Here is a 25,836-nt window from a genome sequence, read left to right as displayed (position 1 = left end):
TTTTCTAGGTGCTGATCCACCATCTGGGCTGGATAATGCATTGGATCTGGGCAGGACTGCAGTGACCATCTGACTTGGATACAGACTGCATCTGGTGGAATGAGGTTTTATGGTTGTAATAAAAAATGGATTGTTTGTTATTTAGTTTGGCTTTGGTTTTTTTTAAAAAAAAAAAATTGGTTTTTAGGTTGTTAATGAGGTGCTATGGTTGTACTACAAAAATAGTGGTTTATGGAGAGAGAGAGAGAGAGAGAGAGAATTTATAATGAGGTGCTACGATTTTTCTACAAATAAACATGGTTTATAATGTCGTTACTATGGTTTTACTGCAAAAACCATGGTTTATAATGAGGTGCTATGAATTTACTACAAAAAAACATGGTTTATAGTGTAGTTACTATGGTTTTACTACAAAAACCATGGTTTTCTACCGAGGTAGTGGTGTATTATTTTTTTACTAAAAAAAATGGTTTTTTGTGTTGTTGCTTTCTGTTTTTTTACAGTGCTATGAATTTACTACAAACTATAGATTTACAAAAAAAAAAAAAAAAAAAAAAAAAACATGGTTTATAATGAGGTGCTATGGTTGTACTACAAAAAACATGGTTTATGATGCAGTTACTATGGTTTTTCTACAAAAAACATGGTTTATAATGAGGTGCTATGGTTTTACTACAAAAACATACTCGGTTACTAACATAACCTCGGTTCCCTGAAATATGGGAATGAGTACTGCGTCTGATAAGACGCTATGGGAAAAACGTATTTTTTTCTCCTGAACTGAAGCCTTATGAAACTGCACGTCCATCGGTTCGTGCAGTGTAGTATAGAAATGAACCAATGGCTCGGTAGCGGTGCACTGCGTCTTCCCATGGCAGCCAAGTCCTAAGCCTCGCCAGAATGTAGCGGGGCCTCTGGTTATATAAGCTACTGGCTTCGGCCATTGCGGCATTTAGGAGCACTTTCCACTGGAAGCTTAATTTTAATTCAAGCCGCGGCAGCCTCTTTAGCATACGCTGAATAAGGAACGCAGCACTCAAGCTTCAGAAGTTCATGAAACCCAGGTTACGCTAGTAACCGAGCACGCTTCCCCTCTTCAAATACTTCACTGCATTTCAAGCGCCTGCCTAAGACGCCATGGGAACCCAGTTCAATCACTGCGGCTAAGAAGGGGTAATGACTAATGCACCATACTTGATATATGATGTACCAAGATATGACAATAACAACTAGGAGCAGAATAAGCCTAGTGAGGTTATATCTGGCCTTAGCTTGATTGCTTGTCCCATGCTCAGATCGGCCTCGCCTCCTAAGGGACCGAAGCGTGACATAAGCATATTTGAGTCTTGGGCAAAGAATGGCCAAGATACGAGACTGAGGAACAAAAGGTGACCCTACACAGAAAGTAAAATTCTAGCATGAAGTGCTGGGATGTCTATATTATAAAATCTACCAAATGTGGACGGCGAGTTCCAAACCGCCTACCGCGACAAATTTCTGCAATAGTCATACCGCTTAGACCATGCCTCCAAGATGAAGAGACTGGGTCTCCATCGAATGGGTTTCCACCCAATGTAAAGCATTGCAGCGGCCCAAGGAAAAGTAGGCTAGTTGAATCGCATCCACAATCCACTTAGAAAGCCTTTGCTTTGAGACCGGCAACCATTGCGTCCTCCAAAGCATACAAAGAGCTTTTCTGATTGCCTTATCAGCGCAGAGCGCTCCGTGTAGGCTTTCAGTGCCCTTACAGGACATGGTAGATTTAGCTCTCGATCTTCCTCTGTGTTTTGTAACGCAGAGATAGTAACCACTTGTGCTCTGAAGGGTGTGGAGAGCATCTTTGGTACATAGCCATGCCTTGGTTTCAGGATGACCTTCAAGTTGTTAGGCCCGAATTCCAGGCAATTAGGGGCTTTCGAGAGTGCTTGCAAATCGCCCATGCACTTTACAGATGCTAGTGCCAGTAGCAGAGCGGTCTTCAGCGACAGCGCCTTCAGGCTGATGGATCGTAGCGGCTCAAAGGGGGCACCCTTTAAGGCTCTCAGCACCGTGGGCAGGTCCCATGAAGGGATAGTGAGAGGGCAAGGCAGATTTAGCCTTCTGTCACCACTCATAAATTGAACAACAATGTCGTTGTTTGCCCACCAACTGGTCTGCTATAGGGTCGTGTAACACCGCTATAGTTGCTACGTAGACCTTGAGCGTCGTTGTTTGCCCACCAACTGGTCTGCTATAGGGTCGTGTAACACCGCTATAGTTGCTACGTAGACCTTGAGGTCGAGCAACTGGTCCCCAAAACGGCATCCGTTGGCTGGGAGACAGCGAAACTCTTTTGGCAAAATTCACCCTGAGCCCCCAGGCATTCCAGGTGGCATTCCCTGCTCGGGTTCTGTAACTCAAAGGCCTCCACCTCTGACTGAGCCCAGAACCAGCCAGTCATCGAGGTAATTGTCCGAATGCGGATCCCCTTCTGCCTTAGAGGGGAGAGAGCCGCATCCATGCACAACTTTGTAAACGTTGCAAGGAGCCCCAAAAGACAACCCGAAGGGGAGGACCCTGTACTGGTAAGAGCCCACACTCTTGAAAGGCGAATCTCAAGAACAGCCTGTGATGGGGGGGCTATGTGGATGTGAAAATAAGGTTGTCTTTCAGTTTCCAGCGAAAAGAAACCAATCCCTGAGGCGTATTTTGCGAGGAGGATTTTTTCAGTGTGATCATTTCTGAAGCGCCGTCTCATGAGGGCACACGTTCCCAGACGTCTTAGATCGAGGATGGGGTGCAAGCCCGCCATCCTTCTTGGGAACTAGGGGGAAGTACCGGCTGTATGAGCTGGGGGAACAACTTCTATGGGCTCCTTCCACCAGCAAGATTTTCCCACTTCGGCCACACACAACGTGAGCGTTCTCATTGTGTACTGAAGTGGTGACCACCCTGCAGAAGCGCGGGGTTGTCATGCGAACTGTTGGGAGTTAGCCGTGATTTTATTATTCCCATAACCCAATCTGACACTCCGGGAATGGCTTGGCCATTGTGTGGGCCCGGGCCGGACGGACAAGGGGTTGAATTAGCTCGAGTGCTTGTTCCCGCTGCACGGGGACATAGCACTCATGAGTGATATGAGAGGAAAACTGCTCTTTTTGTGAAAGGGTGGGTTTTTTATATTGTGCGCTATCACAGCACTTTGCTGTGCCTGGGCGCTAGAATGGGCCCATCGTCGTTCGCAGCAAAATAACAACACACTTCATCGGGGACACCTGACAAACTTGGATGAGGTGGACGGCAGAACACACAAGGGGGGCAGTTTTGGGGGGGTGGTCCAGCCGTGGCGAGTACTTAGCCCCCTCCTCTTTCTTGCCTGTAATCAGGATGACGGCGGCGGTGCGGGGTCCAGCAACTATCTTGGGCGCGGAGTCCCCTGGCACTTAGGGGGAACAACAGAATGAAACCGTCTGGTGGCCGAGCGAGAACGGTGTCGAGACTCGGATTTCTCAGGCTGGGCAGCGGCAGCAGCAGTGGGCGCTTGCTTTGGAGGCTGGCGAGTGAGTCGGCACTTGCTGCTGGGGGCGACTGGCAGCAGCAGATGAAGCACGCTTTGGCAGGTAATGTCGCATCGCCCTGGGACGACTTTCTGTGCCTCAGTGAAGCGTTTCGGCGAACCCTTCCACTGCTGGTCCAAAGAGGCTGGCTGGGGGAGATCGGCGCGTCCAACAGGACTTTGTCACGTCCTTGATCTCTGTCAGGTTTTAGCTAAATTGACGCTCCAGGACGACCATTGCTAGCCATCGAGCGCCCTATGGCCTGGGCAGTGCTCTTAGTAGCACATAGTGCCAAGTCTGTCGTGCTTCTCAGCTCCCTGAGCGTTCTGCACGAGCTGCAATGACGAGCCGGCGTTTGAAACAACGCTGGAAAAAAAGGCTCTTTGTAGAGAAATGTTTGCTCTTTCTCTCTCTCTCCTCTCGCTGGATGGCGGCAGGGGAAGCAGAACTTTTACACTACAAAAAACCATGGTTTATAATGAGGTGCTATGGCTTTACCTACAAAAACAAAAACAAAAAACAAAAACATGGTTTTTTATAATGAGGTGCTATAATAATTAATAATAATGATTTTTTTTTTTAAATCTCAAAGTGCTACAGAAAGGCATAATAAAAAAAGGCAATTTAAACTAAACAATGATTTTAACATTAAAGGTTTAAAAGAAATTTAAACATTAAAAGCTTTTTAAAAAGGTATGTTTTAAGACACTTTTTAAAAAAATATCAGTTCTTTGTGGTGCCCTCAGATGTTCAGGGAGGGCATTCCACAGGATAGGAGCAGCGGCACAGAAAGCTCTGTCACCAATGGTGCGAGTCTTAGTCCTTGGGGGAAGGAGCCGATAAGTGTTTGTGGAGTGAAGGGAACGTACGGCGGGATCTGTGGTTTAAGTAGTTCTTGAAGGTAACTGGGGGCATTTCCATGGATACAGTGACCCCCCCTCCGTGTGTGAGGGAGGGAAACTTTTGTACTCAATCCGGGCTGGAATAGGAAGCCAATGTAGGGATTGAAGGATTGGTGTGATGTGTTCATATTTGCGAACTCTCATCAGGGTCCGAGCTGCAGTGTTCTGAATGTGCTGAAGTTTCTGAAAATGCTCTTGGGCAGGCAGAGACAAAGGTATGGACAAGTTTCTCAGCATCACGTAAAGTTAATGTGGGACGGAGTCTGGCAATGTTTCTGAGGTGATGAAATGATGTCTTGCAAAGTTTGCTTAATGTGAGACTCAAAGGTTAAATAAGGATCAGCCTGACACCAAGATTTGTAACTGATTGATGATAGTGGAATGACCCTGGCCAAAAAAGTAATGCGGGGTTATGGTAGATGTTCTGATCTGATTTGGAGAAAACTAATGAGGATTGCTTCTGTTTTTGAACTGTTCAGCTGAACAGTGGGTGCTATGGCAAAATTATGATTCATCCATGTGCTTATTTCCTCTAGACAGGCAGTGATTATGGATAAAGTTGATGGTGATGAGTTATTATCCATTTTTATATACAGTTGTGTGTCATCAGCATAACAGTGAAATGAAATTACTAGACGCCGGATGACTTTCCCAGAGGAAGCATGTAGAAGAGTAAATAAAATGGGTCCAAGAATTGAACCATGTGGAACCCCACACCCAACAACATGCGTACAGGACCTTGAATTGTTTTCCCATGGCCACAAATTCAGAGCTGTCTGTGAGGTATGACTCAAACCAGCGCAAGACATTATTATTAAGTCCAATGGAGTGATGTAGCCGGTTAAGAAGGATGTTATGAAATCAATGGTATCAAATGCTGCTGAGAGATCCAGGAGGATATGGAGTGATGGTGAGCCAGCGTCAGCTGTCATCAGCAGATCATTTGTGACTCTCACTAAGGCTGTTTCTGTGCTATGGGCGGAGCAGAAGCCAGACTGAAAACTTTTCATAGATATTATTGTATTTGAGGTGGTCCTGAAGGTAACTAGCAACTACTTTTTCTAGAACCTTTGCAGTTAGAACAGATGATGGGGAGTGCACAGCAAGAGATGAACGAATTTTGGCTATTTTTGTCCTAAAAAAAAGCCATAAATTCATAACAATCTTCTTCTGAAGCTCCTTCTGAAGCTCCTGTGAAGCAGTTTGTGGTTTGAGAAGATGATTTATGGTGGAGAAGAACTGTTTGGAATTTCCATGACTATTTTGAATGATGCGTGAATAATGCTCTGACCGTGCAGCTTTGACGAACTTTGAGTAAGATTTTTGGTGATCCCGATAACCCAGCTTGTGAACGGTAAGTCCAGATGCTTTGTACTGCCGCTCCATGGCACGTCCAGCTGCCTTCATTTTTCCACAGGTCACTTGTGAACCAGGGAGCTGAGCATGAGAATTAATTGTTCTAACTTTAATGGGTGCATAATGATCCAAGATGTTGCTCAGAGTGTCATTGTAAAATCCCACGGATTCAGTGACCGATGATATATTTGCAAATTGTAGATTTTGAAGGCTTAAAGTCAGGTTTTCTGTGTTTATATTTTTTAGGTTTCTAAAACGCATTACACGCTTTGGTTTGGTATAGGGAACACAGAAAAAGCAGCTCCACGGAAATGACCTTATGGTTAGATACGCCCAGATCATACACAGTCGGTGGACCTAGAGAGGCAGATTCAGTAATCACCAAGTCGAGAGTGTTCCCCTTAATATGTGTAGGGACATCGACATGTTGTCTGAGGTTTAGGCATTCCAGTAACTGCAGAAATTCTGAGGCAAAGTGACAAGTGGGGTTGTTGACATGTATATTAAAATCTCCAAGTATTAATATATTTGATGAAGTTGTACAAAAAGTTTAAAAGAAAAATTGTATAACTCTGAGATGAAACCTGTGTTTGTTTTGGGAGGTCTGTAAATTGGTAATACTGTCATTGGGAAGGGGGGCCTTACAACTAAATGCCAGACATTCAAAGGAAGACAGCTCAAGGATGGTCAAAGGGGACAGCTCTAGATAACTGGTGGTAGATAACAGCTAGGCCGCCACCCCCCCGTCCAGTAAACCGTGCTTTTTTGGAGGTAACAATAGCCAGGAGGACAGGTCTCATTTAGGACAGAATAAACATCTGGTTGTTGCCAGGATTCTGTGAGACACATTATGTCCAGTTTTTCTTCCTGAATATGATCAAGTATAAAGCATGATTTGTTTGTGAGGGATTGTGTATTAAACAGTTCAGTTTTGATGTTGGATGAGGCAGTAAACTTTTGTACTGGCCGAAGTACAGTAAGATCCACCCCCGCGTTTCCTATCTAGCCCTGTGTGAGGTTGCTGTGCTGTGGTTTTACTAGATCAGAATCAGAATCATGGAAAAAGAGCTTTATTTGGCAAGTATGCTTACGCATACAAGGAATTTGTTTTAGTGACATAAGCTTCCAGTACACAGAGACAACAACAACACACACACAAAAAAAAAAAATCCAAATAAATAAATTGTTTGAACAGATGCAGATATGTTCTTGGATGGAGGGATAACAAATAAATATAAGAATATTGCACATTTTTATTGCATAAGTGGGAAACATTTAAAAAACTGTTCATGAGGTAGATTGCCTGGGGGAAGAAACTGTGTACCTCTGTGCCTGACTGTCCTGGTAGTTTTGCGGCTCTGAAGCGCCGGCCAGATGGCAAAAGTTCAAAAAAGGGGGTAACTTGGATGAGAGGGAGGAAAAGGAAAAGTGAGGAAAAGGGAAAAAGGGCTCAGAAAATCACTCTGGATGTATACAGTTCTTGAAGGGTGGGCAGGGGAGCACCCAATAATCCTTTCAGCAGTCCGAACTGTTCTCTGTAGTCTTCTGATGTCTGATTTTGTAGCTGAACCAAACCAGACAGTTATTGAAGTACACAGGACAGACTCAATGACAGCTGAGTAGAACTGTTTCAGCAGCTCCTGTGGCAGGTTAAACTTCCTCAGTTGGCGAAGGAAGTACAACCTTTGTTGGGCCTTTTTTTAACAATGGAGTCAATGTGATTGTCCCCCTTCAGGTCCTGAGAGATGGTGGTTTCCAGGAATCTGAATGACTCCACTGCAGCCACAGTGCTGTTCATGATGGTGAGTGGGGGGAGTTTAGGGGGGTTTCTACAATATCTACAAAAAAACATGGTTTATAATGAGGTGCTATGGTTAACTACAAAAAAAAAACATGGTTTATAATGAGGTGCTATGGTTTTACTACAAAAAACAAACAAACAAACAAAAAAACATGGTTTATAATGAGGTGCTATGGTTTTACTACAAAAACCATGGTTTATAATGAGGTGCTAGGTTTTTACTAACTACAAAAAAAAACATGGTTTATATAGTGTAGTTACAGTAGGTAGACAACCAAAATGGGTAATACCGCTGCGCGTACCGCCGCCGTAGGGCCGCGGCGTTAACTGCAAGTCAGTCGCGTGTTAAAATCATTCACGAAACTACCGCCAGGTGGCGCAAAGGGACGGATTGCGAACTGAATGTAATTGTAAAATGAAAGGAAGAAAAACAGCAATAACATTATAATATACATTATAACATCCTTAAAGGATAGTCTTAGGTTACAGTCTACTCATCAAAAATGTAAAGAAAGACCTTTACACAAAGGCTCGTATGCATGCTATTGTTATTAAACAGTCATTACATATATAGGCATATATATATACATATATATATAAAAAAAAACATGCAGCAAACGAAAATAGGAGATTAATTGGTTAAAATGTGTTAGGCCTATTGAGGGTTAACAAATTTACATTATATACTTAGGAACAGAGTATGGGCCTAATCTAGGCTATGTTATTAACTATTTACGAGTTTTCGTGTATGTTTTTATCCAGCTTTATTTTTCCATTGCATCTGAAAATGACTTTGTGCATCACACACTTTGCGCGCTCAATCTGCCTCTCGCGTTGCTCAGCTGTGGGCGATTTCAAAATGTGTGATATAAAGGTTGCTGGCACATTTTATACAGGAATTGTTAATTATAAAAAAAAAAAAAAGTCAAAATATATTGTTAGTTTTATGCTAACATGCAATCAATTTATTCTGATTCTTTATGAGATACAAGTTCATTTAGGTTAACATGCACTGTGACATTTTACTGTTTCAACTTATAATCTCCTTGAGATTTTAAAGTCAGTTTAATAGTATTGAAATTCAAGTTGAATTGGCGCGCTGTGAAGCGGGAGCAGCTGACGGAGGATTCCGCTTGGTCTTAAAGCCTTCCTCAAACCCCTATGTTTACAAATAACAATGATTTTCACAAAAATAATGATTAATTATCAATTGATAATTTGTTATTTTGGTCTAGTGAAAATAATAATATGGGCTGCGAGAAAATAATGAATAAAAAGAGAACGGCTGCTGTGAGTGCAGGCATGTTTCAACCCAGTAACATGACAACACAGCATTCCTCGCAGCCAAAAACAGACCAAGTTCAGTTCAGCTGGAGGGGGTTGGGGGTAGTTCTGTATAGCTTGTGGGGTTAGAGATAAAGGTGTGAATTTCTTGCTCTTTCATATGGACCGTGTCTTATGAGGGTTTCAAACTTGCAGAACAGGTTTTAGGACATATTGGTTTTAGAACAACTTTAAAGAAAGGTTTGATCCACTTCAAATGTTGACTAACAGCGCAAAAAAAGTTTATTAGTTATTATAACTTAATTTCAGAGGAAGTTGCCTTAACTCAAAAAAAAAAAAAAAAAAAAAAAGATGCAAACTGTTGCATTAGGGCTGGGCGATAGGCCTATGGCCTAAAAAACATCCTCTAGTTACTAGTCATTCATTTGTCATTATTCGTTGCATTATTCAACTAATCGCAGGTTTATATTAAATTTACATCTATAATCTATAATGAGCACATACATTAAGTTTGCCACAAAGCACAGGCAGAAAAAGCCTAATAATTGTGAAAAAGGAGACATTTTAATTATTTATTAATAAACAAATGTTTTCTTGTCGGCTGCAAGATGAAATTCACAGTGCTGACTCTCTCCACATGGACGCGCCTTTAAAGAAAAATGCAACATTCACAGATTAAATTATCCAAAATAAAACTAAACAAGATTTGTAATGAAGATAAAATATGTAGACAAATAAGAATAAATGCTGCACGTGCACTCAGCATCATGCGCGCCGAACAAATCTTGCACTGATATTTTACGGAATATTATACAAACCTGCATTTAAATGTGGCTGCAATTCATTTATTTTTTATTTTTTATATATTTTTTTACTTTACTTAAATTACATGAAAGCAAGGAAAGAAGACTGAAGTTGTCAATTAATGAAGCTCTTTTTTACATCGTGTGCATTTCGTTGATTATAATGAGAGAACTTGTGTTTAAACGTGAGGACGTTTTATTAATCAGTCCATTCTTTAGAGTTTCAATGATTTAGTTAAATCGTGCAGGTTTAATTTATTCGTTTCTTGTTTTAATTAGGCCTAAATAATGGAAGCAAAATTATACAGTGCCTCACGTTTTAATAAAATAAAGAAAATAATTTATAAAACACGCAAGCCTAGCTCACAATAGGCTACCACTTTTAATGCTTCGATGCAAAGTAAACCACAATTTCTTTTGAATAATATAACACATCTATTTAAATGTGTCAAATGTAAAATATGGTGTAGAGAAAATATAAGCATAGGCTCCTAGGCTTGACATTTATCCTGCTTAAATATAAATGCACATAATCTTCATAAGGAGTAAACTTTTATCTGTGTATATTAAATATTTTAAATAGCCTACAGTGTTTTTCTTTCATTTTCCCCGACTGCAGTCAAATATAAGACATCGGTGAGGCAAAGCTGACGTCTATTTGTGAAAATGTGCTTTGATGCGCTTGTTTGAAAACTTGTGATTATAGCGCCACTCAGCGGTCAAAAGCTGCAAATGCACTTTGCAGACGCGGCGGCGGTACGTGTCCATGTGGAGAGAGTAGAACCACCATTTTGGATGGCCACCTACTGTACTATGGTTTTACTGCCAAAACCATGGTTTATAATGTAGTTACTATGTTTTTTCTACAAAAACCATGGTTTATAATGAGGTGCTATGATTTTACTACAAAAAAAAAAACCATGGTTTATAATGAGGTGCTATGGTTTTACTACAAAAAACATGGTTTATAATGTAGTTACTATGGTTTTTCTACAAAAAACATGGTTTATAATGAGGTGCTATGGTTTTACTACAAAAAAAAACATGGTTTATAATGAGGTGCTATGGTTTTACTACAAAAAAAACATGGTTTGTAATGTAGTTACTATGGTTTTACTACAAAAACCATGGTTTGTAATGTTGTTGCTATGGTTTTATTAAACAAAACCACGGTTTATAATGTTGTTGCTATGGTTTTACTACAAAAAAAAAAAAAAAAAAACATGGTTTATAATGAGGTGCTCTCGAGACTGACCTCTGGTATTCTTGAGGCAGCTATATCGGTGCCCTGAAGCGGAGGACCATCGGGGGCAACCGATCTAACTGTTTTAGAGACCCCCGAAGGGGTAGCGAGCCTCTCAGTTCCGCTAGGCTCACGGGCGGAAGAAACTGAGAACAGCGCTCGCTGGAAGCAGCTGCGCCCTGGAGCTCTGGCAGGGTTAGCAGACCGACATCCCGAGGGCACTGGGGCGAGACGGGCACCATGTAATGTGGCGTACCCCACTCTACCCCAGTAGGGAGCGCCCTCTGAAGTCCTGATCCCCTCATGTCATCAGAGCGGTCTCTTTGGTGGAGAGGAGGGAGAGATCAGTGGTCCGCCTTAATTCAGTGATGTCGTTGGACTTGATCTCCTCTCCCTAATCGAGCTCTTTCAGGTCGGCTTGGTATGCCTGTAACACAGCCATTGTATGCAGACATGCACCAGCCTGACCTGCTGCCGCATACCCTTTGCCCACCAAAGCCGAAGTTGTTCGGAGTGGCTTGAAAGGCAGCACCAGAGCCTTCAGAGATGATGCACCCCCGGGGGACAGATAGCTTGCAAGCGTCTGTTTCCACCCATGGCATCGCTCTGAAACTGCGCTCTCCCAGCCCCACTGCATTGCCATAGTAGTCTGACGCAGGGATGAAGAGGCAGGCTGAGAATGGCCGATTCCACGATCTGTTAATCTCATCATGCAGATTGTGAAAAAAGGGTAGGCTCTGGCATGGAGGTGGTTGCCTCGCAGAAAGCGTTCATCAAGCTTGCTATACTGCGGTTCAGATTGTTTTTTGGTGGGCCAGTCAATGTTAAGCTTGGCCACCACGCGAGTAACCACCTTTAAGAGCTCCTCAAACTGGGGTGATTGAGGAGGCGGATCCTCTTCTACACTCTCCCCATTAACCTCCTCGGAGGAAGATAGGCAGTGTGTCGATCCCTCTCCCCGGGGGGAAGAAACTGCGGAGTGGGCTTCCGATCCCAGGGATTGGGCGCCCGATCTGGCAGATGAGGAAGGAGATAGGGACTCGCCCGTCTCCATTCCCTCTGTCAGATTTACCTGCGAACCCCACAACTGCAGCTCTGCCTCAGCAGAACGGGGTCAGACCCGCGGGGAACACTGGGTCCTTCGAAGAGAACCATCCTCGAAGAGAGCCTTCCGAGAGCGAAGCGTCCACATTGGCAATCGTTCACAATGCGGACAGCTGGCTCCCTCGAGAGCCATCTCAGCATGCTTCGCTCACAAGCAGACCATGCACAGACTGTGTGTATCCCCGCTCGTAATATAGCGCGTGCATAGAGGAACACACAATCTGAAACGTGATCTGCTATCGCCCACGTGTTTTGTCTTAGCTTTGCTCTTAGACATATTGGAGCTAATAAGGACAGACAACACCAAATAGGACTCACAAGACAGACTGATAACACAAGCACACGCAGAGCGCTGGCTGAAAGACAAGAAAGCTGAAGCCAGCTGCGTGGCATGTGCTTTTATAGCTTCCTGGTCGCTTACGTCACCCCGCCTGTGACGTCACTAGTCGCTAACGCTGAAGGCGTTCCCCCATAGCGTTCAACGCAGCCTGAGGAACCATGGTTTATAATGAGGTGCTATGGTTTTGGTTTTACTGCAAAAACCATGGTTTATAATGTAGTTACTATGGTTTTTCTACAAAAACCATGGTTTATAATGAGGTGCTATGGTTTTACTACAAAAAACATGGTTTATAATGTCGTTGCTATGGTTTTACTACAAAAAAACCATGGTTTATAATGAGGTGCTATGGTTTTACTACAAAAACCATGGTTTATAATGTTGTTGCTATGGTTTTACTACAAAAACCATGGTTTGTAATGTCGTTGCTATGGTTTTACTACAAAAACCATGGTTTATAATGTTGTTGCTATGGTTTTACTACAAAAAAAAAAAAAACATGGTTTATAATGAGGTGCTATGGTTTTACTACAAAAAAAAAAAACTTGGTTTATAATGTTGTTGCTTTGGTTTTACTACAAAAAACATGGGTTATAATGTAGTTGCTATGGTTTTACTACAAAAAAACATGGGCTATTATGTAATGTTCTACTGCAAATGCTGTGGTAAACCACAGTTCATTTTGCAATTACTATGGTTTTCTACAAAAACTATAGCTAAATCATGTTTACTGCAGTAAAACCATAGTTCGAAATGTAGTTACTATGGTTTTACTACAAAAACCATGGTTTATAATGTCGTTACTATGGTTTTACTGCAAAAAACATGTTTTATAATGAGGTGCTATGGTTTTACTGCGAAAACATGGTTTATAATGTAGTTTCTATGGTTTTTCTACAAAAACTATGGTTTATAATGAGGTGCTATGGATTTACTACAAAAAAACATGGTTAATTTTCGTGTAAGATATGACAGCAAAAACATTAAAGACCACTCATCGTTCTCTCTTATTGTCAATAACTCCGCCCCTCACTTCTAGGTCTGGTGCTGCGGGTCTGCAGCTGGATATATCTCAATAAGACTGCTGTAAACCACAGCTTACAAGTTCTGCTTTATTAATCGGTAAGTCCAGTATGTCCTTCTCATAACTTTTATGATGCTGTTATATAAATGTCACCATATTTGATGTGTTTTTTGTGTTTTTGTTATACTGAACTCGAGTATATGAATTTATGAATCACGTTTATCATAAAATGTATTTATTATATATGCAATATGTTTTTATTAAATACATTTCTGCAAAACCGTATTTGAATGTATTATGACAGCGGAGTCAACTGTTATTTCACCTTCTCCACTAGTAGTGAGAGTAGATGAAGTTTCTGTTAACAGACAGTTATTATCTATTTAATATTTACATTACATAGTACAATGAAGAATAGACAGTAAATGAAGTTGTAGAGAGAGGATAAGGGATGGAATCGCCCGCAGCTTAAATGCATTACATGCCGCATTCCAGCTATTTTATCAGTCCCTTATTGCAGACTGGTGTTTGTATTGTCTTATGCACACACTGGTTTGTAGCACCATTTACTGCACTTTGTTATTCTTCTCATTATTCAGTGACTAATGAATTTCAGACATTCACAGAAAACAGCTAACTTCCACATTAAAAAACAAGGAGGATCTGCTTGTTAAGTCTGACGTCACAAGTCACCGCTTCCGTGTCCAAACGCTCTACCAGATACCACGCGAAAACAACAAAAGGTGCTAATATACACTCACAATGTGATACACTGTAAAAAAAATAGTGCTGTTAAATAACAGTAATTTACTGGCAGCAGGGATGCCAGTCAGGTACTGTTAATTTACAGCTCTACCGTTAATTTACAACTCCGTCAATTTACTCCGCTCCCACTGCTTCAAACAGTTCGAGTTTAAAAACTAGCATTCATATGATGTTAGTACTGTGAACTTATTTCATTTGAGTCCACTGAGAAGGAATAATTCTTAATATAAAACTGCAAACACTTAACGTGTAATAGTAAAGCAACTAAAAACATGACTTTTACTCAAATTGTTGCAGCACACATGCATGTGCTGAAATACTTAACCCACAGATCATCACTGTATCAGCGACTCCACATTTACTGTCTTTATATAAAGCAGTAGAACATCAGTGTTTGTGCCTCATCATTGAGTGAAGCACAGGCTCTACTCTCCAGCACAATGGTGAACCACAAAACTACATTGCACTAACAGATCTCTCGTGCAAAAATACATTAATTCAATTCAATTCAATTCAAGTTTATTTGTATAGTGCTTTTTACGATACAAATCATTACAAAGCAACTTTACAGAAAATTAAGTTTCTACAATATTTAGTAGTAGCTTATCAGTGGTGACTGTCAGTTCATGTGCATATGGCAGAAATGTTCAGAAAAATCAATAAAAAGACGTAAACAAACAGACGATTAACACTATTAACAGCAATTATGCAATCAAACTTATAGCAAATGTGGTAGTTCTGTATGTTGTCTCTGGGTTAGCATCATCTGAGGTCCTCTGAGGGGCTGGCATCATCTCTTCTCTGGTGTTCTGGATCCAGACTGGAGCTTGCGTAAATCATAGTTACCACGGGATGTAAATCCAGCAGAAACAGAGAAACAAATAGAGACATAATTAGCGTAGCTGCTGTTCCAGCCAAGTAAAATTAATTAGTTTAACCCAAGCTAAAGAATAATAATGCATATTTGATCAGATATAACTGCAGTCCAAAATTTATGAGATGCATTATTTGAATGCTTGGCCAAAGAGATGTGTTTTTAATCTAGATAAACGAGAAAGTGTGTCTGAACCCCGAACATTATCAGGAAGGCTATTCCAGAGTTTGGGAGCCAAATGCGAAAAAGCTCTACCTCCTTTAGTGGACTTTGCTATCCTAGGTACTATCAAAAGTCCAGCATTTTGTGACCTTAGGGAGCGTGATGGGTTGTAGCGTGGTAGAAGACTAGTTAGGTACACAGGAGCTAAACCATTAAGGGCCTTATAAGTAAGTTATAATATTTTGTAACTGATACGGAACTTAATAGGTAGCCAGTGCAGAGACTGTAGTATTGGGGTAATATGATCATATTTTCTTGACCTGGTAAAGACTCTAGCTGCTGCATTTTGGACTACCTGTAGCTTGTTTACTGAGGATGCAGGACAAGCACCTAGCAGTGCATTACAATAGTCCAGTCTAGAGGTCATGAACGCATGAACTAGCGTTTTCTGCATCAGGAACAGGTAACATGTTTTGTAGCTTGGCAATGTTTCTAAGATGAAGAATGCTGTTTTTTGTAACATGGGAAATATGATGATTCAAAAGACAAGTTAGTGTCTAATATAACACCCAGATTTGTGACAGTAGAGGAAGTAACAGTACATCCGTCTAGCTGCAAATTGTAATCTACGAGATTCTGTGTAATGTTTTCTGGTCCAATAAGTAATATCTCTGTCTTATCTGAATTTAATAGGAGAAAATTATTGGTCATCCAATCTTTTACATTTTTAACACACTCTGTTAGCTTAGATAATTTAGAAGTTTCACCTGGTTTTGTTGAGATATATAGTTGAGTATCATCAGCATAACAGTGGAAACTAATCCCGTATTTTCTATGATATTACCAAGGGGGCAACATGTATATTTGAAAATAGCAGAGGACCTAGGACAGATCCTTGTGGCACTCCATATTTTACTGGTGATAAATGAGATGACTCCCCATTTAAATAAACAAAGTGGTAGCGATCGGACAGGTAGGATCTAAACCATCTTAAAGCCTGCCCTTGGATACCTGTATAGTTCTGTAATTGATCTATGAGTATGTCGTGATCTATGGTGTCGAACGCAGCACTAAGATCAAGTAAAACTAGCAATGAGATGCAGCCTTGATCTGAAGCAAGAAGCAAGTCATTTGTAATTTTAACAAGTGCAGTTTCTGTGCTATGATGGGGCCTGAAACCCGACTGAAATTCTTTTCATAGAGATCATTTTTTGCAGGTAGGAGCACAATTGAGCAGACACAACTTTTTCTAAAATTGTAGACATAAATGGAAGATTTGAAATGGGTCTGTAATTTGCCAGTTCACTAGGATCTAGTTGTGGTTTCTTAATAGCAGCTTAATAACCGCCAGCTTGAATGGTTTTGGGACGTGACCTAAAGATAACGACGGAGTTAATAATATTGAGAAGCGTTTTTTTCTGCTACAGGTAACAACTCTTTCAGTAATTTAGTGGGTACAGGATCTAATAAACATGTTGTTGGTTTAGATGCAGTGATAAGTTTATTTAGCTCTTCCTGTCCTATAGTTGTAAAGCACTGCAGTTTATCGTTGGGTGCGTGGATAAAACGAAGTATTAGAAACTGTGGAATCTACATTTGTTATTGTATTTCTGATGTTATCTATTTTATCAGTGAAGAAATTCATAAAGTCATTACTATTTAACTGTGAGGGAATATTTAGATCGGGTGGCGTTCTGGTTATTTGTTTATCTAGCCACTGTGCTAAATAAAAACCTTGGATTGTTTTCGTCGTTTTCTATGAGTTTGTGGATATGCTCGGCCCTGGTAGTTTTTAGAGCCTGTCTATAGCTGGACATACTGTTTTTCCACGCAATTCTAAAAACTTCCAAGTTCGTTTTTCTCCATTAATACAGTTGAGTTCAGTATTTACTCTCATTATCAGTGTATGTCTTTGCATAACTTTTTTTCTGAGGATGTTCACAAATATTTCAGTCAAATTAACTCTTTTCATTTGGTGATTCTGACCCTTAAGTTTTATAGTATATTGCTGTTTTTTCCTTGACTTAACGACAACAAACTGTAGAAAAAGTTATTTACTGGCAGCATGGTTGCCAGTAAATAACTGTTTTTCTACAGATTGTTGCCATAAATTAATTAGTTTATTGCTGTTAAATTACATTTCATGTTGTTTTTTCTTCATCCTAAATCTTTAACCCTTTAAACCCCACAACAAAATCCTCAGTTTTAAATGAACACCTATAATGTGTGCACACTACAGAGTGTTAGAGTAACACTGAATCAGTGAAGTTAATGGGATAATTCTGTGATTAATTGATGATTGAGCATTAGTGATGAACACCTGCTATTAACAAACAGAATCACTGAAGGACAGAGAAACACAAGAACTACAACTGACTTCAGCCACAGCCTTAGATGAAATCAACTGTAAAAATAAAATAAGCCATTAAATCTCTCAAGATCTGATTAAACAACTCCTAAAACAGCGTCACCAGCTGTACATTACTAACCTAAGCCTAAGTTACAGAGGCTTAGATGTTTTTTGTTTTCTTTTCACTACCATGATGGAGGTAAGTGTTTACTTTAGTTGGGTTCTTGAACCGTGACTTTTTCACTTTAGTTTTTTGTTTTTTTGTTTTTGCCTGCTGTAAGAATGTGTTTTTGAAACTTGTTTGTTATAGCAAAAAAAAGAATACAAAGAAAAAAAAATATGGTGTTGTTGTTTATAGATTGCTAAGAACAATCATCTTACTCTGATACACTTATTTTATCCAGTGTCTCTTCTCTTACTAAATATCAATACTAGAACAAAATTAAAAAGACATCACTCCCTAAAAAAATAAAACCTTTGTTGAAATTTAGACAGACACATCAAGAATCAGTGTATGAATCACAACAATGGTGACAATCCACAAAACAAATAAACAGATAAGTTCTCAACATCACAAAACATGCAACTAAAACTTAAGACAAAAGCAAAAATAAAAGCAAGCACATAATAAGAATTCAAGAAAATAAGTGGACAATTCAGGGGCATAATTTATTCATGCCGCAATGCATGCTAGGAGTCATGGATGAGTTTTGTCCTGTGCTGGTACCCAGCATGCATTGCGTCATTAAGCTTTTGATTGTCACCATTGTTGAGATTCATATGCTGATTGTTGATGTCTCTCTTTGAGTGCTAATGACATGGTCTGAACCTAAACTGTTTTTAAATTCTTATGTTCTAGTTAACACATCACTGTTCAATCTTATACTGTTAATCACATGAAAGTTAAATATAGTACACTCATATAACTAGACTCTGAATGTATACAGCAGCACTATAAGTCAGTCTAGTAGATAATAGCTATTAGCAACAACCAGCATTACTTTACTAACCACAGCAACTCTGCTATAACTGATGCATCTTAAAGACACAGTTACAGTAATCAAACAAGAACTAATGTTCAAAAGTCAAGGATCAGGAGCACAACTAAAGCAAACACTGATCTCTGCAATGGTAACATCAAACGAAATAATAAACTCAAATTTGGCTGTTTTTTTTACAGCGATTTTTAACAGTGTAAAATACTACCAAAAAAATAATAATCCTAACCTTTAACTCCATAGTGAAATCCCAGATAGCCAGACAAAGAAAATATAAATATAAATAAATAAAAATAAAAAATTATTTGTGTTTAGGACACTGCAAGCATGAAGACGTTAGTGTACACCGTAAGTTTGAAAACGTTTAGCTTAAATGGTTTACATTAATAAATAGTGCTCATAAACGGCTGCTGAGGTAGTATTCTCAAGTGAAGCGAGTTGAGGCTTGGACCCGGAAACAGCGCTTCTTACGTCACCACTTAACAACCGAATAGGGAGTCCCAGAGGATCATATCTGTGGCATTTCTTGTGTTGACAACAAGCTTCTAACAGTTTTATTTCTTTTCTCACCTCCGAAACATTGGGTAGTGTAATTTTAAAAAAGAATACACTGGTAATTACTTCTGTTTTGTGCATTTGTAGTAATTTTATGACTTGATATACAGATATGAGCAGTGCAGGCATGTGACTTATCACACTTTCATATCAAAATAATTCCTTAAGCTTTTATCATGGTGTCATCATCGTATTTAAAAATTCTTAATTTTGTAAATCATGCCGGATCATTTCTAAAATAAAAACGTTTATAAAAGCCTGGTGTATTGTTTATTGTAAATGATAGAACATAAATCACTTATCAAATCTTTTTTCTTTTATATTTTGTCTATAAAAGAATTGGATTCTTTGACTCTTATTGAATTATTCCAGGCTTTACAGTGTTAATAACAAGTTAGTAGTTTTATAAAATAACATCTTATGCTTACTGTTAAAGGCTTTATTTTGTTTTTATAACTTTGTACAGCACTTTGGTTGCAACTTCTGTTGTTTTGAAATGTGCTCTATAAATTAATAAACGAAACTAAAGTGAATAACTATGTTTACCCTCTTTCACTTAATGCTGTTAAACTATGTACAAAATAAATATACTATTCATGCTAGCTTGCTCATTGTGCAAAACAGCATGATTTATGTCCATTAAGCGTACACATTTGTGCAATTACCTTTCCACATAATTGCTCAGAATTGGTCTACAATGCAACATTCTGCAGCTCAGTTCCAAGAATCATGTCTGGAGGACACCAGGCACTGCTCATCAGCTGCAGTGATGGGTCGTTCTTGAATGAATCTTTAGTATGTTTCAAAGAGCAATTCACTCATCTAGTGTTCACTGTGCCTGCGCAACATTCTATTGGACAGGAAACAGAGATATTTAGCTCATCTCTCAGGTCTTCAGGTCTGAGTCATTTGTTCTTTTGTCAAGTGACGTGATACAGAAATCAATGACAATAATATTTAATGAAGAATGTTTTAATAAATACACTGGAAATTGCATTAATAAAGCCAATGTACTTAATAATCATATTGTTTACCTGTTTTGATTTACTAGGGTTTTGTACAGGTCAGTTTGAGATTCAGAAACCAGAATGTCCAGCACTGGTCTAGCACCCACAAACTCTTCAACATTCGTCATCCAGTTTCAACCAGCAACACAAGCAGCACCTGTCACGATGGTGACGAATGCTCCTGCGCCTGTTTATGGACAACAGCTGGCGGGAGTTTCACCCCTTCATGGACTTCAGGCATTTCTGAAAGGCCAACCGAAAGCCCTTGGGGTGAGAAATGTCTCATAAACACAAATAATTGAACTTTAAGTGTGTCATTGCCTTGAGAACTAGGTGCCTAGGTTTATCATTTACAGAGTAAAATAGTCAACTTCACAGTGTATCAGTCACAGAGAAGAATGTTTAGGAGTTGCAAACTATCAAAAAATGTTCAGTAATGCAATCTTGTAAATCCACAAATACAGTGACATTTACACATGATAGTTCCACACTTGCAGAATATATTTTTGGGATATTTTTCTAATACATAACTACAGCTGCCATAATTTTGATATTGTATTTTACATTGTTCCCTCATTTTTTATTTTTTTTAACAGACGGTCCAGATAATGATCGGTGTGCTGACTCTCCTGTTTGGCATTGTGTCTTCAGTTTATCCAGATCTTGCCTTTGTCATTATTGGTGTTCCTTACTGGGGATCTCTCATCGTAAGAAACAATTATACAATTAAGTGTTCTGTCTTTTATAATACAAGCTACATATTCCAACACAAGTCTCAGTTTTTGTCTTTCTCTCTCCTCTTAGTACATTACTACAGGCTCGCTCTGCATTGCTGCAGAAAATAACATTAATTCACCGTCCGGTTTGTGTTTGGTACGTACACAGCCACTGGTGCTTGGACCATGATTATTATTACGTTTTGTTTATTTATATCAAGTAGTGCACTTTTTAAACCACACTCCAGATACTTTTCTATCTACATTAACATGTTAACACAACATTTTAAAGTTCTTTCTAATTTATTGATTGGTTTTATGTTGTTGTTGTTTTCTTTCTGCCTACAGATGAATGCTTCACTTGGGATGAACATTTTCAGTACTTTAACTGCAGGCATCACCATTATTTTTATTACACCGGATTTGGTTTTTGGCCCATACACTAACTGCAGCATTAAGGACTGTTATGAAATAGTGAGAATGTATGATGTATGTCATCAACTTTTATATTCACATTTATTTAGTAATTACTATAAGGTCACTTTGTGGTCAGTACACATGTTCACTCAAAAATGAAAATTGCCCCATGATTTACTTAAAGGGATACTCCACCCCAAAATTAAATTTTGTCATTAATCACTTACCCCAATGTCGTTCTGTTGTTGTAAAAGCTTTGTTCGTCTTCAGAACACAATTTAAGATATTTTGGATGAAAACCGGGAGGCCTGTGACTGTCCCATAGACTGCCAAATAAATAACAGTGTCAAGGTCCAGGAAAGTATAAAAAGCATCGTAAGAATACTCCATCTGCCATCAGACGTACAATCTGGGTTATATGAAGTGACGGGAACACTTTTTGTAAGTGAAGAAAACAAAACTAATGACTTTATTCAACAATACCTTTGTCAACAGTCTCCTCTGTGTCTCTCCATATCACCGTATGCTGCGTATGCGCTTCTGTATCATCCGCGCCACAAGGATGCGCTGTTTCTACTTGTATTTAGCTTTGATTTGAAAGAAAACAGCGAATTATTGAATAAAGTCGTTATTTTTGTTTTCTTCACTTACAAAAAGTGTTCCCATCACTTCATATAACCCAGATTGCACGTCTGATGGCAGATGGAGTATTCTGATGAAGACTTTAATACTTTCCTGGACCTTGACACTGTTATTTATTTGGCAGTCTATGGGACAGTCTCAGGCCTCCCAGTTTTCATCCAAAATATCATAAATTGTGTTCTGAAGACGAACGGAGCTTTTACAGGTTTGGAACGACATGGGGGTAAGTGATGACAAACTTTTCATTTTGGGGTGGAGTATCCCTTTAACTTAAGCCATCCTAGATGTATATGACTTTATGATAAATATATTACATTACCATATGATGGTATGACAGATTCCAGACTGCTGAGCATTCAGTGTACCAGTGTGAGTAGTAATTATAATTTATTTTGTTACTTTTATCTGTGTTAATGTTGTTTTTCTCTCAGACTCTCTATAGGGGAATCGGCGTTGTGTTGCTGTTATTGGCCGTGCTTGAGTTTTTCATCTCCATCTGTCTGTCAGCATTTGCCTGTAAAACCTGCTGTTGTCCTCCTCGGGTGAGTAACGAGCCAAATAAGCCAAACCTCAGGCTTTTACAGCTGCTTTACACTTTCAGGCTAGGCTTTCTCAAGCCAACCTCAAGTTTGTCTTGACGAAGTTTATCATCTAGTTTCATTTAATGCCTCTTTTGCAGATGAGGATGTTTTCAAAAATAGATTTTGTCAGATTTAGTTCCTGTTAACACACACGCTAACTGAAATATGTTCTAAAAACCTTTTTGTTTTGAAAACATCACTTCTCTGAATGTTCAAAAAGATCAGTTTAAAAAAAAAACTATTTCTTTGTTAAATGAACATTAAAGGAACATTCCGTTTTATAATTTAGTTATATGAATGCTCAACTAAAATGTTTCAGGGCAAAACATTCCACGAATGCTGTGTAAAAAACTTTTTGAGGACATTAAAGACCAGAAATCTCTAAATAAACTTTTTATTAACATTACTAGAGAATGTTTCTTCATAACTTTGAGAGAACATTATCAGAACATAGCTGGGCTCACATTAACTAAATAAGGATGTATATTGTCTTTAATATAACTCAAACTCAAACTCCAATGTCCGGATGGGAGGTGCAGTCAGATTTAGCTCACTTTCTGATGACAAATTTATCCTTAAACCATAAATAATCAAACAAACACACGTAAGAGCACAACTATTTGAAAACGTTCACTATATTTTTAAGGCCCTCAGAAATAAACGCAACCCACAAACACACATTAAAACCTCTTCAGTCAGTCAGATAAACATGCTTTGTTGAAGTTTAGTGAAGTTTGTTTTTCATATTAATCTTATCTGTGAAAATGCCCTCATAATTGAGTTAAGAGACAGAATAAAGAAATTAGATAAGAGGAAAAAGAGGAACAGAAAGCGCAATCGGTGTTGACTAATGCTGAAGGACAAACACCACAGTCTTGAGCAAGAGTCTTCTGAGAAATGACCTGGGTGTAAAATGACCATCTGACTGAATCTCATTCAAACCCATGTGAAATAAATAATAATTTTAAAAACTAATTTAATAATTTCCTTTTACAGACAGTCATATTTATTTTCAAGAAGTTAACTTTAACAACATAAAACCAACCAAATTAAGTTTATATTTCAATATTTAATTGTTTGCATTTCTGAAACAATATGTTGAAGACTAAAGTTGTAGCCTTCCTAAAAACAGACTGAACAGAGAGTTTGTTGGCCATTAGTGACTACAGGTGGAAAGATATATCTGATTATAATGTGATGAAAAGCATTTTCTGGTTCTTATCAGAGAAGGATTTGGTGAACTTGTACACTGTCCCTATCAAATAAACTAGTAATATGTATATATGATTAACTAAACCAGTAATTTCACATTAAAACACCAGTTTATAATTCAGAGATTTAACTTAACTACAGTGGCTTATTGTGGGGTGAGTAAAAATGCTGACACAATTTCCCCCACAGCATTTGGCTCACTTTGCCCCATAGCTGCCATTTTGAAAAAATAGCTGCTGTTGATAACCAGTTCAAGCTAATATTTAGCTAAATGATTTGCATGGTTTTATATGTTGTTAAATCACCAATATGTATCATAAATATTTTTAGACCTGGATAAATTTGTTTTGATGTAACAACCATTACATCTGTTATGCTAAAATTTTACTTTGACAAGCCAAAAAGTTTTTAAAGTAAATGGGTGCTCTCCATGTGTTTCTCCTTATCACAGTCTGGCAGAAATGATGGGTGATTCCAAAATACATGGTCACATGACAGTAAAAGTGTACAGTTGCCAAGATACAGGGGGTGGCTCAACTTACCCCACTCTCCCCTGCTTCTGTTGAAGATGAGGCAGAAGCAGGCTCAGAGAGTGAGGGAGAGCCCACTCTTATCAAAACATCTACAATAAAGTCTGAAATTATTACAGAGTGTGCTATCTTCTTTCTTAATTGTATATTTGTAACAACTGGATAATTTGTATTAACAAGCACCCACCCCCCAGTGCCCCTTTTTTGGTTTGGGGCACTGCCCCTCAAAATGTCTGTGCACGGCCCTGATTCAATCAAAGGTTCTTTAAGAGCCAGAGCAAGAGTCTTCTGAGAAATGTCACTTCTCCCATTCACTGTCCTCTTGTGTTTTTCAGAAACGAGACAGGGACGTTTATCAGGTATTGTGCTGTTCTTGTGCTCTATTGTGATGAGTGAGTGACTGTTGCTGTGATTTCATATGCACTCTCAGAAATAAAGGTGCTTAAAAGGTTCTTCACAGCAATGCCATAGAAGAACCATTTTTGTTCCACAAAAAACCATTCAGTCAAACCATCTCTTTCTTAACTTTTTATAATCTGAAGAACCTTCTTTCGCCACAAAGAAGCTTTTGTGAAACAGAAAGGTTCTTCAGATGTTAAATGTTCTTTAGGGAACTATTTAGACAAAAAAGGTTCTTCTATGGCATCGTGAATCACCTTTATATTTAAGAGTGTGTCTGTGCTTCTTCAGGATCTGGGACAGCGAGACATGGACATCTACGACACTGTCTATCCCGGGAATTATTAGCCGCTGGCCTGAGAAACTCTCAAACTGTGCAGCGTATTCAGTCTTCATGCTCTAAAAACTGTATTTTTGCTTTGTTTATGAGTAAGTTTTATAAGAGTTTTGTTGATCATGAGATTCTGCTTTATTGTCCTTGTTTGCATGTGTCTTTGAGACAAACGACACAATCAATGTTTATAATACACGTGTAAGGCTCTTCATTTCAACATAAAATTATATTTTTCACTTGGACAGATTCAAAGTGTGTTTCAATGTTAGCATGGCGAACTATTTTTAAGATGAATGTGTGTGGCTTCCGGTTATTTTTAGTGGTACAAAAACAGCTAGTCTATGCTGCCTGCTAATGTTATTTTAGTTAATCTGCAGCTAAATGAATAAATGTTATGTACATATAAAGTATAACACAAAACAAACCCAAATGAGCAACACCATAGTAAAAATATCATTATAAAAGCATATCACTAAACTATAAAGTAAACCAAATAAAACAACTAAACTGCAACCTAGCTAACAAGGAATGTGCTCAGAACTTTGCCTAACGTTCTGGTGAACTTCTTTTAAAGTTATAAACAAACGGTCTTCCAGTAACCTTAATAGAACATTGTTAATTCAATGTTAAATGGTCTATAATAACTTTCTCAAGCGCAGAAATCCTTATACATGGTTCTGAAATGTTTGAGTTGGATGTTCATCAAACAATTTTTAAATTTACTATTAGTTTCGGAACATTGAGAACGTTCAAATGTAACATTCCCATATTTTTTTAAAAAATGCTAAAATGGAATATTCCCTTAACGTTTGTGTAACATATATTTTTATTTTTTAACATTTTTAAAAACTAGAGGTTCAGAGAATATACATAAATAACATTTTCCTAACTAGCAAAACGC

At 38.8% G+C, this 25,836-nt stretch overlaps 1 protein-coding gene across 1 annotated transcript; it reads left to right on the top strand.

Moving 5' to 3' along the window:
- Positions 1-13,242: 13,242 nt before the first annotated feature.
- Positions 13,243-25,147, top strand: LOC109052651 (membrane-spanning 4-domains subfamily A member 4A-like). Its single transcript, XM_042730558.1, has 8 exons — positions 13,243-13,491; positions 20,149-20,374; positions 20,701-20,811; positions 20,909-20,977; positions 21,169-21,309; positions 22,311-22,421; positions 24,538-24,561; positions 24,893-25,147. The coding sequence occupies exons 2-8, from the start codon at positions 20,186-20,188 to the stop codon at positions 24,947-24,949; spliced, it is 702 nt and encodes a 233-aa protein (XP_042586492.1). The 5' UTR covers positions 13,243-13,491; positions 20,149-20,185; the 3' UTR covers positions 24,950-25,147.
- Positions 25,148-25,836: the final 689 nt, after the last annotated feature.

Source organism: Cyprinus carpio, chromosome B9 (genome assembly GCF_018340385.1).
Source record: "Cyprinus carpio isolate SPL01 chromosome B9, ASM1834038v1, whole genome shotgun sequence".
Classification (NCBI taxonomy): Eukaryota; Metazoa; Chordata; class Actinopteri; order Cypriniformes; family Cyprinidae; genus Cyprinus; species Cyprinus carpio.
This window is presented reverse-complemented; position numbering and strand designations above follow the sequence as displayed.

Coding starts and splice junctions, on each gene's coding strand:
- LOC109052651 (XM_042730558.1), top strand. CDS start 20,186: ATGTCCAGCACTGGTCTAGCACCCACAAACTCTTCAACATTCGTCATC. Junction 20,375..20,700: donor GCCAACCGAAAGCCCTTGGG/GTGAGAAATGTC, acceptor TTTTTTTAACAG/ACGGTCCAGATAATGATCGG. Junction 20,812..20,908: donor CTTACTGGGGATCTCTCATC/GTAAGAAACAAT, acceptor CTCTCCTCTTAG/TACATTACTACAGGCTCGCT.